This window comes from Balaenoptera physalus, assembly GCF_965194825.1.
Source record: "Balaenoptera physalus genome assembly, chromosome: X".
Classification (NCBI taxonomy): domain Eukaryota; kingdom Metazoa; phylum Chordata; class Mammalia; order Artiodactyla; family Balaenopteridae; genus Balaenoptera; species Balaenoptera physalus.
Genome location: NC_138903.1, coordinates 935,216 through 948,228, shown reverse-complemented (window position 1 = coordinate 948,228; position 13,013 = coordinate 935,216). Strand labels below are relative to the sequence as shown.

Sequence of the window (13,013 nt, the reverse complement as noted above, 5' to 3'; positions counted from 1 at the left end):
TTACTTATTTTTGGCTGTGCTGGGTCTTCGTTGCTGCGTGCGGGCTTTCTCTAGTTGCAGCGAGCGGGGGCTGCTCTTCCTTGCGGTGCGCAGGCTTCTCATTGCGGTGGCTTCTCTTGTTGCGGAGCACGGGCTCTAGGTGCGTGGGCTTCAGTAGTTGTGGCTCCTGGGCTCTAGAGCACAGGCTCAGTAGTTGTGGCGCACGGGCTTAGTTGCCCCGTGGCATGTGGGATCTTCCCAGACCAGGGCTCAAACCCATGTCCCCTGCATTGGCAGGCGGATTCTTAACCACTGCGCCACCAGGGAAGTCCTGATGTGTCCATTGTAAATGGGGAAACTTGATGATATATAACTTACAGCTCAATACGACTATTAAGAAAAAAGAGACCAAGACGGGGGCCGGGGGGTCTGGAGGGGGCGATACACAGGAGCCCTGGACACCTGAGATGCAGCTGAGTCTGTGTCTCAGAACTGCGTGCGGTTTCCTGCAGAGAACAAGCCAGAACTTCCCGCCCGCCGCCTCCAAGCCGCCTGCTTTGGGCAGCCCGGTGCCCGGTGCCTTTTGCAAGAGCCACCTCTGCTCGCCCAGCGCCTGGGGAGCGTCTGGTGGCCACCAGCGGCTGTTTGTTGCTCGTTTCACAAAATTTCCATCCTGCCACCTCCCAGACCTCCTCCAGGTCCAAACCACAAACGCCGTGGGTTTCAGAGAAGCCGGCATCTGTTAGAGGTGATTTCTTTATTAATCAGCCGTGATCTCTGCAGCCGGCGGCCGTGCTCCGGGCTCCAGACACCACGAGGCTGCAGGCTGGGGCTCCGGAGCCCCAAGGGGGCTGCCTGCCCTCCCCTGAGACGGTACAGGTGAAAGCACGTGGGGGCCCACGGCGGGGGGTGGGGGAGGCAGCAGCGCCAGGGCTGCAGAGGGTGGCGGGAGCCTCCTGACACCCACATGGGTTTTCTGCAACCCATGCAGGGCGGCCGCGTGTTATGCAAATTCTCACTCTTTTGAAGCTCCCACCTGGAGGTTAGGACAGATCAGATCCCAGGGGGGCGGGTGGCATTCATAACTGTTTGAGCAGAAATGGAAAAAGGCCCCCCAAATGCCACCCCGCCCTCGGAATTCCGCTCGAGGGGGATGGGTTCTCTGTGTGAAGCTCTGTCCGTCATGGGTCTTCTCAGACCACCACCCCCATCCCCCCGGGAACACACAGCAGCCTCCCCGGTCACCCCCCGTCCTCTGTACATTATGGGCATCTCTCCCTTCCATGGGTCCCGCTGCAGCATCCATGGGGACCCCGAGAAGTACGGCTCCCTTTTCCGCCTGAAGCCGAGGATGGATGGAGGTGGGTGGCTGTGAGGAGGGGCCAGCACCCCCCCACCCAATGACCGTAGGATGGCACCTGGCCGTGAGCCAGCGGAGCAGAAAGCTTCCCACTCAAAGCGAAACGCGGGCCATTTTTAAGTGGGTTTGCGGAAGCTCGCTGTGCACACTCACCGCAGATGGCGCGTCCCCTGCAGAGGAAGAAAGAGCAGGGCAGGAAGGCTTGAAAGGGGAGTTGCAGTCAGATCAGAGTCGAAGGCTGGGCCCTGGCCTCCCCGGTGGCTCAAGGACCACGTTTCCTGCTCACAGACATCCAGGGATGGACGCCCCTGTGACCATGTCGAGACACGTCAGACTGCAGTGGGGATGGGAGCCGTGGGTGTCTTAGGGGCCTGACGCCCGGCTGAGCCCCACACCCTGATCTCAGGAGCCCCGGCATCGTATACACTTGTGGTCAAATGCAGAAGGGACAGCCTCGGCCAACGGCAAAATAGCAACTCGGTCATCCCCGACGGGATCTCGAGAAGAGAAGGAAGAGGCACGGTGAGAAACACAGACCTTGAAACCCCAGGCAGATGGCAGAGTTTCCTCTCGTGGGGTGTACGCTGGGCTCCAGGGAAAGACCCCCAGGCTGGCTGAGACCCGGCCGACTTTTACATGATATGCTGTTTGCACAAGCTTGCAGCTCCGGTTTCCGAGTCCCAAACCCTTGGGGGCAAAGGGCTTCTCCAGGTGAACGCAGCCAGAAGGAAAGTCTGGATTCACGTGGAGTGAGTCAAAACCCAGGTGAATCCATCAGTGAGACCTAAGAGCCAGATGCAGGGCCCTGTGAGGTGCGGTGCAGGGAATACACACCTGTGACCAGCGCCGTGTCACCACAACAGCGCACGTGGTGCTGAGGTGCCTGCAGCCACGGGCTGAGGCCATCAGGATAATGTCTGTCTGGGTCAGGTCGGGCAGCTATCACAGAATATCGCAGACGGGGCGGCTTAAACGACAGGCATTTATTTCTCCCGGTCCTGGAGGCTGGGTGTCTGGGATCACGGTGCCAACAGGGTCACATTCTGGGGAGGACCCTCTTCCCGGCTTGCAGACGGCCCCTTACAGGAACGTGGCACCCTGGGCAGACCCTCAGCCGAACAGCACACTTCACGGTCCCTCATGGCACCCTTAAGCCATGTTCTTGGCCCCCACCAGCTGTCCCCACCCCGTGGACTCCAGGTCAGGTGGCCCAACTTGGGTGCCATCTTTGAAAGTGAGAAAATACACACGCCGCGCTTCTCTTTCTTTCTTTTGTGTTTGTTTGTTTGGTTTGTTGGGGTATTTTTGTTGTTGTTTTTCCTACTTTAAGTGTTAAAGCTCTTTTGTCCAGCATTCAAAGAAAGAGAAATCCGGTATCATCCAGGTCGATAAGGCAGCAAAGCCGTCACCCAGACTTTGAAAAGCAACAGAAGTGAACTAGGAGCTGCCTTTGGGTTGTGTTTACATGAGAAATTAGAAAGAAAGTGAAACAGGGACCCGCTGTGCCCACAAGGCGGGGTGTAGGCAGCCCCAGGGATCCCTTGTCCCCGCAGGGCCCGGGCCCCCCCTCTCTGTGGGTCTGAGGGGCCGGCAGTCAGGAGCAGGGTGTGCGGACAGCTGGGCAGACTTCTCTGTCACGGGGGCGGGGGGCGGGGGGAAGATCAGCGGGAAAAACAGAAGTTCAGGAGTGCAAGGTTCAAGGGCCAGCGGTTCAGGTTCCAGCAGCTCAGAACCCACTGGCTGCAGAGGGTTTGCATTTCCAGACCAGGTCCAGGGCCTCTTCCCACACCTCAGTTATGTCCATATTTGCAGGAGGGACCCGGCGTGTTGGGACCTGGCGTCGGCATGGGTGCCCAGCCCAGGGCTCTGGGGCTCTGGCTCCAGACTGCTCCGTGAGCTCTGAAGGGCAGGCTTGGTGCTCCCCAGCGGCTCCAGGCAAAGAACAGGAGCTTTCACGCCGTGAACGTGGGCAGGAGACCCAGCCACTTGTTCCCAACTGGTTTTGGTTTTAACGTTCCTGATAAAGCGCGGCGTGAGGAGCCGGCGGGAGGTGTCGTCGTGGGCAGGGACCTCCCACCTCTGTTATCCCGAGCGCTCTGTGGAAGGAGCTGGAAATGCAAACCCACTGTCTCTTCACATGAGGGTCAGCATAAAAGTAACGAGCATCTAGTCATGGTTCCCCAGCCTCAGGAGGGCCCTCAGGACCGTTAGCTCTGTACCATCAGGGTTCTCCGGAGGAACAGAAACCTGAGGATGGAGAGCTAGAAAGATGTATATACACATGTATATTCAATTGCACGTACATGTATGTGTACAATGCACTACCGCATAGATGTGTATGTACATCAATACATAGACAGCCTATGACATGCGTGTATATATATGTGTGCATATACACACACACATATATAACCTACGGCATATATACCCTATTGCATTTATATACATATTTATGTCTACATATATACACATAAATTGTATACACATACTTGTGCAATTGAATATACATGTGTATATATATACATACACATGCATGGCTATGCCATAGGACATATATCTGTGTGTGTATACACACACACACACACACACACACACACACACATATATTGGGTTGGCCAAAAAGTTTGTTTCGGTTTTTCCATAAGACCGTACGGAAAAACCCGAACGAACTTTCTGGCCAACCCACTGTATACAGGCAATAGGGTGTGTGTTGTATATAGACACGTATGTATACATGCAATATGATATGTATGCGACCGGATACGTGTGTATATGCACACACACGCGTATATACACACCCATACATACAACTATATGCAAGAGGATATATATACACATAAGTGTACATGTGTATACAAAGACACATGCCTATATTTGCACATATACGTACCTACAAATGTAAAATACAATATATCCATAAAGACATTTATCTCAAGGAATTGGCTTACACGGCTGTGGGGCTGGTGAGTGTGAAATCCGCAGGGCAGGGGGCGGGGCTAGAGACCCAGGCACGAGCTGACCTTGCTGTCTGGACTCAGAATTCCTTCTTCTCCGGGAAACCTCAGCGTCTGCTTTTAAGACCGTGACCTGATGGGCAGTTTCCCCCACTCCTGTAATACATATTCCGATTGCACCCTCTGCCCACAAAGAGCCCGTCCTATGCTTGGGAAAAGCTCTGGGAGCTCACTGGGGGGGTCAAGACAAGAACAAAGATGTCACACACCCGCCCATCAGCCGTTCCATCTTCCCCATGGTTTGCAGCAGGATGGGCTGCCATTCCCACGAGGTACCTGGGCCTCTCCGTGGGCTCCTGTATTGCTGTGCACCTCCCGGGAGGCAAGGAGGCCGCTGGGGTTCCAAAACCACGTCCGGCGGGGACGGTGGAGACGGTGGGGACGTGGCACCTGGAAGCAGGTGCTCGCAAGACAGACACTGCTCCCTTCAACCATGGTCCCCGGCTCCCTCGGCTGGGAGCAGCCCGGGGGGAGGCTCCTCTGTGGGACCACTGGGGGAGGAGCAGAGGATGCTCTGTGTGGTCTGGGGGGAACCCCCAGGAGCCCCCATCAGGGCCAGGGCCGGGCAGGGCATCCACTCCCCTTTGCAGTTTGGGAACGTGTCACCAGCACACCTCCAAGCCCCTTTTCTATCTTCATGTCCTGCTGGTGCTACCGGTGATGTCACAATAAGAGGGTTATTGTGACATCACCGGGGAGGGAGGGAGGGAGGACATGGAGATGATGTCTCAGGGGCCCCAACATCCCCCCCGCCCCAAAGGAGCAGCCACAATGGGTGCTCTGGGATTGGGGTCCCGAATGTGGAAGGGAGTGGAGCTGGGGTGTTGGGGCGATGAGCGGCTATGGGCCAAAGGCAGGAGGCCAGGCCCAGGGTGACAGTTACTATCCTGCTGGGACCACGACGCCAGCAGCACAGCACACCCGTGTGGTCGGGGAGGGCAGCCTGCGATACCCAGCACAGCCCTGGGGTGGGGGGACCCTGACTTCACTGTGTGCCAGTGAAGAAATCGGGGCTCAGAGCATCCGAGGGAAGCTGCTTTGCATGTTGGAAACAGAGTCATTCCCTTGGTAACTCTGTAACCTTGTACCTCAGCCTCACTGCCCTGCATCCTCATGGCCCCAGCATTGACGCCTCCGCACCGTGCCTCACAGCATGCGCCCCATGCTTCCAAGTCGCAGGCAGGAAGGAAGTTGCCAGGGGAGGGGCAGGAGTGCAGTGACCGAGGTGCAGCCGGGCTGTGGGCAGTTACAGGAAGAGTCCTGTGTCCTCTGGCCCTGGCAGACTTGATCCCACACCTGCTGCCTGCAGGGACAGGACACGGGGTCTCCACGTCCCGGTGCGGGGTCTCTTCCCCCCCACCACCACCCAGTGCAGGATGGAGGGGCAGGTTTGTGACCCCCACGCTGGGTCAGGAGCCGGGCAGCCGGTGGTGGGTGTTTTCGGATGGTTCCTTGCAGCTTTTGTGAGTGATACAGCCCTTGAGAACTTAGCATCCATTGGGTCTGGGATACAGGTGGAGGGCGGGAAGAGGGACCAGAAGGGAGGGAGGGTCAGCGGAGGAGGAAGCGGGAGCTGCCCGCCCCTCGGGCGCCGGGGACCCTCCCACCTCTCCGCCCCTGCGCGAGCACACCCCGTCGTCCGCCCCTCTCACCCCTGGCGCCCCTCTTCTCTTCCAGATCGGCCCCCAAACGCCCGGCTCCAGGATGGACATGAACCTGACGCGTCCAGACAACGCCACCCTCCTGATGCTGCGGGACCCGGCCATCGCGGTGGTCCTGCCGGTGGTGTACTCGCTGGTGGCGCTCATCAGTATCCCCGGCAACTTGTTCTCGCTGTGGGTGCTGTGCCGCCACATCGGGCCCAAGACACCCTCGGTCATCTTCATGATCAACCTGAGCGTCACGGACCTGATGCTGGCCTGCGTGCTACCGTTCCAGATCTACTACCACTGCAACGGCAACCACTGGGTGTTCGGCGAGCTGCTGTGCAACGTGGTGACCGTGGCCTTCTACGCGAACATGTACTCCTCCATCCTCACCATGACGTGCATCAGCGTGGACCGCTTCCTGGGCGTCGTGTACCCGCTGGCCTCCGCCCGCTGGCGCTGCCGTCGCTACGCCGCGGCCGCCTGCGCCGGCACGTGGCTCCTGCTTCTGGCCGCCCTGTCGCCGCTGGCGCGCACGGACCTCACCTACGCCGTGGAGGCGCTGGGCATCGTCACCTGCTTCGACGTCCTCAAGTCCACCATGCTCCCCAGCGTGGCCACGTGGGCGGCGTTCCTCTTCACCCTGTTCGTCGTGCTCTTCCTCATCCCCTTCGTGGTCACCGTGGTCTGCTACACGGCCACCATCCTCGCGCTGCTGCGCTCGGCCGACCGCCACGGGGAGGCCCGGAGGAGGCGCGCCGTGTGCCTGGCGGCCGTGGTGCTGCTGGCCTTCGTCACCTGCTTCGCGCCCAACAACTTCGTGCTGCTGGCCCACGTGGTCAGCCGGCTGTTCTTCGGCCGCAGCTACTACCACGTGTACAAGCTCACGCTCTGCCTCAGCTGCCTCAACAACTGCCTGGACCCCTTCGTCTACTACTTCGCCTCCCATGAGTTCCAGCTCCACATGCGGCGCTACCTGGGCTACAGGCCCCTGGCCACCGGCAGCCCCGAGGGGTGCCGCGAGAGCCTCGGCTCCGGCCGCACGCTGTCCGTGCGCTCCGCGGAGGGGCTGGACGCCGCCGGCCGGCCCAGCGTCAAGCGGCAGGAGAGCGTCTTCTGAGCCGGGCGCCCTCGGGGGCGGGGGAGGGGCAGCCGGGAGAGGGCGGCGGGGTCCTTCCCCCGCCCTGCGGGCGATCCACCCGCCATCCCGCCGGGCGCTGGGATTTGGCCACGTGCCCGTGGACCGGCCACCTCGGGCCCCGTGCTCTGCTCTGGGGGCCCATGGGTCCCTGCGACCTCACCTGTTCCCCCCGACATCACCTGGTTCCCCCCGCCCCCCGGAGCCAAGCAAACACGGGGGCTTCCCGTCGGGGGTCAGGTTCTCCTTAAATATCCCCGAGCGACGGCCCCCAGACCGGAAGGACGTCCGTCCCGGAGGTGTGGACCGAGGGTCTCTGGGCGGATGACAAGTTTCTGAGTGTTCGCAGCTACAACTGCATCTCCCTGACCCGCCTCGGGGTGCAGCTTGCCTCGGGGGGGGCCCCCTCCCAGCTGAGAACCCCAGGCCACAGCAAGTCGTCCTGGGGGTCTGGAGGGGCTCCTGGCCTGACCCGTGGGATCCTCTGAGGACCAGGGGAGAGCACTGACCACACGAGCCCGAAGCAGGTCTGCTCAGCACCTGGGACACGCCTGGGACACGCCTGGGACACGCCTGGGACACGCCTGGGACACACCTGGGACACGCCTGGGACACGCCTGGGACACGCCTGGGACACACCTGGGACACACCTGGGACACGCCTGGGACACGCCTGGGACACACCTGGGACACGCCTGGGACACGCCTGGGACACACCTGGGACACGCCTGGGACACGCCTGGGACACGCCTGGGACACACCTGGGACACGCCTGGGACACGCCTGGGACACGCCTGGGACACACCTGGGACACGCCTGGGACACGCCTGGGACACGCCTGGGACACGCCTGGGACACGCCTGGGACACGCCTGGGACACGCCTGGGACACGCCTGGGCCGGCCCCAGTACCTGGGCTGCTGTGGGAAGACAAGGGGCCCCGTCCCCGGAGTGCCCAGGATCCTAAACCAGCAGGTTCCCGGGAGGCCGGGATTTGCCTGAAAGAACAAGCTTTTGGGTGCTTTGCACATCACAGGGAGATGCACAGAACTGAGTTCAGGGCTCCCCTGGGAAAGGAAAACAGCCCTGCAGCCTATAAGGTGAGACCTTGGAGGGGCTGGCAGGCGGGGGCTCAGGGACCTCCAGGGTGGGTTGGCTGTGGGGCAGGTGACGTCCCCTCCATGGGTCAGAGATGCGGGTGGGGCTTGTGAGCTGATGTCCTGGAAGCACCTGGTCACGTTGGAAGAGAAGCAGACGTACGTGTCCTGGGGTGAACGGTGTCTCCCCAAAGTCCATGTCCGCTAGGAACCGCAAGGTGTGACCTATGGGATCAGGGTGGCCCTACATCCAACGACAGGGTCCTTCTAAGAGGCAGAGAGGAGAGACCCAGACACAGAGGAGAAGCCCCGGGAAGACAGAGGCAGAGACGGGAGGGAGGCGGCCACGAGCCCAGGGACGCCTGGAGCCCCCAGGAGCTGGAAGAGGCAGGAAGGGGACCCTCCCCTGGAGCCTCTGGAGGGAGCGCGGCCCTGGGACACCTCGACCTCAGACGTCTGGTCCCCAGGGCGGGGGGAGGATGCAGGTCTGTCTGGGGTTTTAGCCTCCAGTTTATGGGAACTTGTTATGGCTGCCCCAGGAGACACCACACTCTGAAATTCTGAGACCGAGCCTCTGGCACCTGCTTGGGTGACTGCAGGAGGGCCGGTGCCTGCCGCTGGCTCCCAGCGTGGGACCTGCTTTGTGGAATGCAATCCCGCGGCTTGCAGGTGCAGCCTGGAGGTCCCTTCACCCTCCTCCGCCCCAGGCCACGCAGCTGGGACATCGCCACAGAGGACAGCGTCCGAGCCAGTTCCTGTGTTTACAGGGAGCCGAGAGCCACCCTCGGGAGCCTCAGAGGGACAGCCGGACGTGCCCCTGAGGAAGGACTTGAGCCCATGGGCGGAAGGGACGAGAAAAGGGCACGTGTCGGGGACCTGGATGGTCCGTGGATGGCGTGCCGTCCCCCCACTCTTCCCGGCCGTCCCAAAGCCGAACCCTAGAAAGCCAGGTCGAGCCAGCAACAGGCCGGAGGTGGAAACCCTGAGCCGGAGAGACAGTGGCACCCACGTCTGGGCGTGGGCCTCCAGCGTCTGATGCTGCAAAGCTGTGAAAAACCTCAAACCACCCTCACAGGACGTTTTTCTGCTGCTTTGTGATTAAGCATCACAGCTTGAATTCAGAGGAAGCCAGTCTAGGTAGTAACACCCTCCCCCAGTGGATGTCACGTCCCTCTAGCCTTTGGGTCACAGAGGGCTCTGCCAGCCCTTATTTGGTTGTGCGGCCACTCAGCCATCCAGGGCTGTCGACGCCCCCGTGACTTCTGCACTCTAGGGGCCCCCAATTCCACCGAAGTTCAGGAGGCCCGACAGGGTCTTTCGAATTGCTGGGAATTTCCATCCAGAACTTCAGGCGACCGTCAGCCTGTCCGAGAGGTCCGTCAGATCACCTGAAATCCCAGGGCGGGATTTGCCTCTCTTTCAGCCTTTTAATAATGTTGTGTGTGTGTGTGTGTACGTGTGTGTTCTCCCCACACACTCGCTCAATCTGTCGCCCTCTTAAGCCTCCCGTAAAAGGATAGCACATTTGCATTTACATAGACATAAAAAAAAAAAACAAGATGTGATTCTGTGATTCAGCTCTTGGGAGGGTGTGGGAGAAGGAGGAATGCAGAGACCCACATCCCTGACTTTTCCCCATGTGCTGGGCGGACAGGTTTCTCTCTCTGACTCCTGAGACCCCTGCCTGACCAAGACCCCTCCCATCTCACGGCCGAACCAGCCCATTACCCTCCCACCGGGCTCCCTGGAATTTCAAGGACGGCAGAATCATGTTGTTCTGGGCTCCTGGAGTGAACCGGGGCAGCAGAACATGAACGGGGCGTGGGGTGGAATCCAGGATTGCTTGGGTGGGATGATGGGGCTTTGGCTTTGTTAAAAGAAATCCTAAAAGGCTGAAGATGTAAATGAAAATAGTCCTGGGCGGAGTGCTACGATGCTTGATGCTTGCTTTAAAATACGAGAGCAAATACAAGCATGCACATACACACGTGCGTGCATACCCATATACGCACACTTCACACACGTGTGTACACGTGCACGCGCCCACGTCTTTGTGTGTGCACGCGCGTGTGTGCATTTGTGCCTGCATATCTGGGGACCGGATGAACGAAAACTGCCAGAATGCCCATGGCTCACAATGCTTGAGCCTGGGTGATGGCAACACGGGGTTGCATTATGTCATTCTCTTTACTTGAGCCTGTTTTAAAATATCCATGCTAAAAGCAGGTGGTTTGTTGGAAACTCTCGCACGAAGACATTGATTTATTTTTTCTTCCAGCGTCTGATCTGTCTTTGGAAACCTATACGATTCTGTAATGCCAGTGAGATTCCTTAGTGCTGTTAAAATACCTCTAGTGTAGGAATGGATGTAAATAAACGTGCAGGGCGTGTTCCTAAGGGGGATGAGATGTGTAGGATTACTGCTGTGGGACTCAGCGATAAAGGCCACAACGGTGGCCCGGAGCTGGTGAGTGAGACGGCAGGGAGTCGAACCCAGCACCTGCCCCAGAGTCCCATCCCACACCCGTGGGGACCCAGGTTTGGCTGGTAACTTCTGCCGGACGTCCCTGGCTAAATCCCTAATTTAAAGTGTGTCCCGTGCCAACCACCGTTCCTTTCTTGCCTTCCTCGTCACCTTGTTGAGTTTGTCTGTCACCAAGACCTTCCTACAGCGTAAGTCAAAACCATCAACACATCCGTCAGCCTGCTCCCCTCCTTGTCAACAATCCTGAGAAAGATGGAAGGTGGAACATCTAAGGAAAATGAGAGGATCGCAGACTGGATCCCAGAAGAGCATTGGGAAAACGGACGAGATTCCAACACCGATCCCTCCTTCGAAACGGACTGATGTCGGTTCTTCGTTATGGCCGGGATGTCGGTGTTAACATGGCGGGGAAGGATGGGGAAGGTGGTTGACGAGCTTCAGTACTATGCTGACAACTGCCCTGTACACCTAGAACTTCCTCAGAATAAACCGTCTATTTTTTTAAGCAAGATGTTTGGCTTGTGCATTGAACTGAACAGGAGTCTTCGGGGCTGGTTCTGGAGATTCGGGGGGAATTGACCCCATCGGATAGTGATCCTTCATTAAATGGTTTTCGAGTTTGCCTTTGCAATACCTTCTCTGATGTCTTCATCCAGATAAAACTCAGTGACGCCAGCATCGACAGAGGAGAACCAGTAAGGGCGCCTCAAGCTCGGCTGGAGGGCGGGCAGTTTGGCACCTTTTCTGCTGTGCAATTTGAAAACAGGTATTTATGCCTCCATCCTGACCTTTCCAGCTAAATATTCATTGTCACTGTCTGGGGGAAGATGATTCCGTGATAAAGATGCTTCCTGACTGGTTGAACTTTTACATTTCCTTGAAATGCCTAGAATTAGAAAGAAGAAGAAGAAAAAGAAGAATTATTTCTAACTCTAGACATTTGAGGGAAACGTAAAGTTCAACCAATCCGGAAATGACTCCCCCAAAACGGGTAAAGTTTGGGGCAGGGTGAGTCCACACGGTGAATCAGAACTCACTGTGGAGGGGCTTGCTGGTGGGTGGTCAGCCCTCTGATGGGTTAACCAAGAGGGCGTTAGGGTGGGGACCTGGGGGGCTTGGTGCACACGGACCTGGTTTGCACGACCATCTGATGCCTTGTGCGGGATCACCCAGCACAGAAAGTTAAGGGGAAAAAAACTGGACATTACGATGCCATCAAAACATATATTAGGATGTCACGTTGATATATCCCGCATACCATGATATACCATATATATATACAGACACATGTACATCTACATACACGTAGGTATGTATTAGTTTATATATATGTGCTCTGTCACCTACCTATTAATTATCTGTGTATCTATCTATGTATCCATCCATCCATCCGTCATATCTATTTGTCTCTATATTAATAAATAATCTATCTCTATCATTTATCCATCTAGCATTTATCTAACATCTATTTATCTATCTACGATCTATGTATCTGTAGCCATCCATCCATCTAACTGCCCATCCATCCATGGTATCTATCAATCATCTATTCACCTTGTCTATCTATCTATCTATCATCTATCTACCTATCTATCTATCTATCTATCTATCTATCTATCTATCTATCTATCTATCCATAGCCCAGGCACACAACGAGGGGCGATTCCGTCCCCCAGTGGATAGGACATGCGCAGACGTTCGGTTGTCCCCAACTTGGAGGGCAGCTACTGCCATCTAGTGGACGGAAACCAGACATGCTGCTAAATACCCTGCAATCGCCCAGGGCAGCCCCACAAAAATGAATGACCTGCCCCCAAACAGCACCAGCGCTGAGGCTGAGACGGGCCGCACGCCCACTGCGCCCCGTCGACCCCCATCTCCGCCCCCCACCGCGCCCCGGGGACCCCTCATCTCCGTCCCCCACGGCACCCGCGGGGACGCCTCCACCGATTCACACGGACACTCCTTTTTTTTTCCCCATCGCCCGCTCAGTGCTCTCAAGGTGCCCCTTGGTCTCCGGGTTCTGGGGACCCGCAGACCGCCCTCACCCCAGGCCCCCAGCCCGCGCCCAGCTCGCGTCGCCGGCTGCCGGTTGGGGGCGGGGCTTCGTGGGTGGGGCGGGGCTTCGTTCGGGGCCGGCACGGAAGCGGTCCGGAGCCGCTTCCTCCGAGGGGGGGCGGGCCCTGGGCGGGGCTTCATGGGCGGGTGAGGCCCGGGCGGAGCTCCACTGGCCGGGGCGGGGCTTCATGGGGGGGGGGTGAGGCCCGGGCGGAGCTCCAGCGGCAGGGGCGGGGCT

The 13,013-nt window shown here is 58.2% G+C and overlaps 1 protein-coding gene across 2 annotated transcripts in view; it reads left to right on the top strand.

Annotated features, from left to right (window-relative positions):
• LOC309652455 (S-geranylgeranyl-glutathione receptor P2RY8-like) overlaps positions 1 to 7,541 on the top strand; it is a 51,480-nt gene extending 43,939 nt beyond the window's left edge. For both annotated transcript variants that reach the window (XM_082446283.1, XM_082446282.1), the window contains exon 2: positions 6,031 to 7,541. In XM_082446283.1, coding sequence (XP_082302409.1) covers positions 6,058 to 7,119 — 1,062 coding nt within the window. In that variant the 5' untranslated portion in view covers positions 6,031 to 6,057 and the 3' untranslated portion in view covers positions 7,120 to 7,541. The remainder of the gene's footprint in view (positions 1 to 6,030) is intronic.
• Positions 7,542 to 13,013: the final 5,472 nt, after the last annotated feature.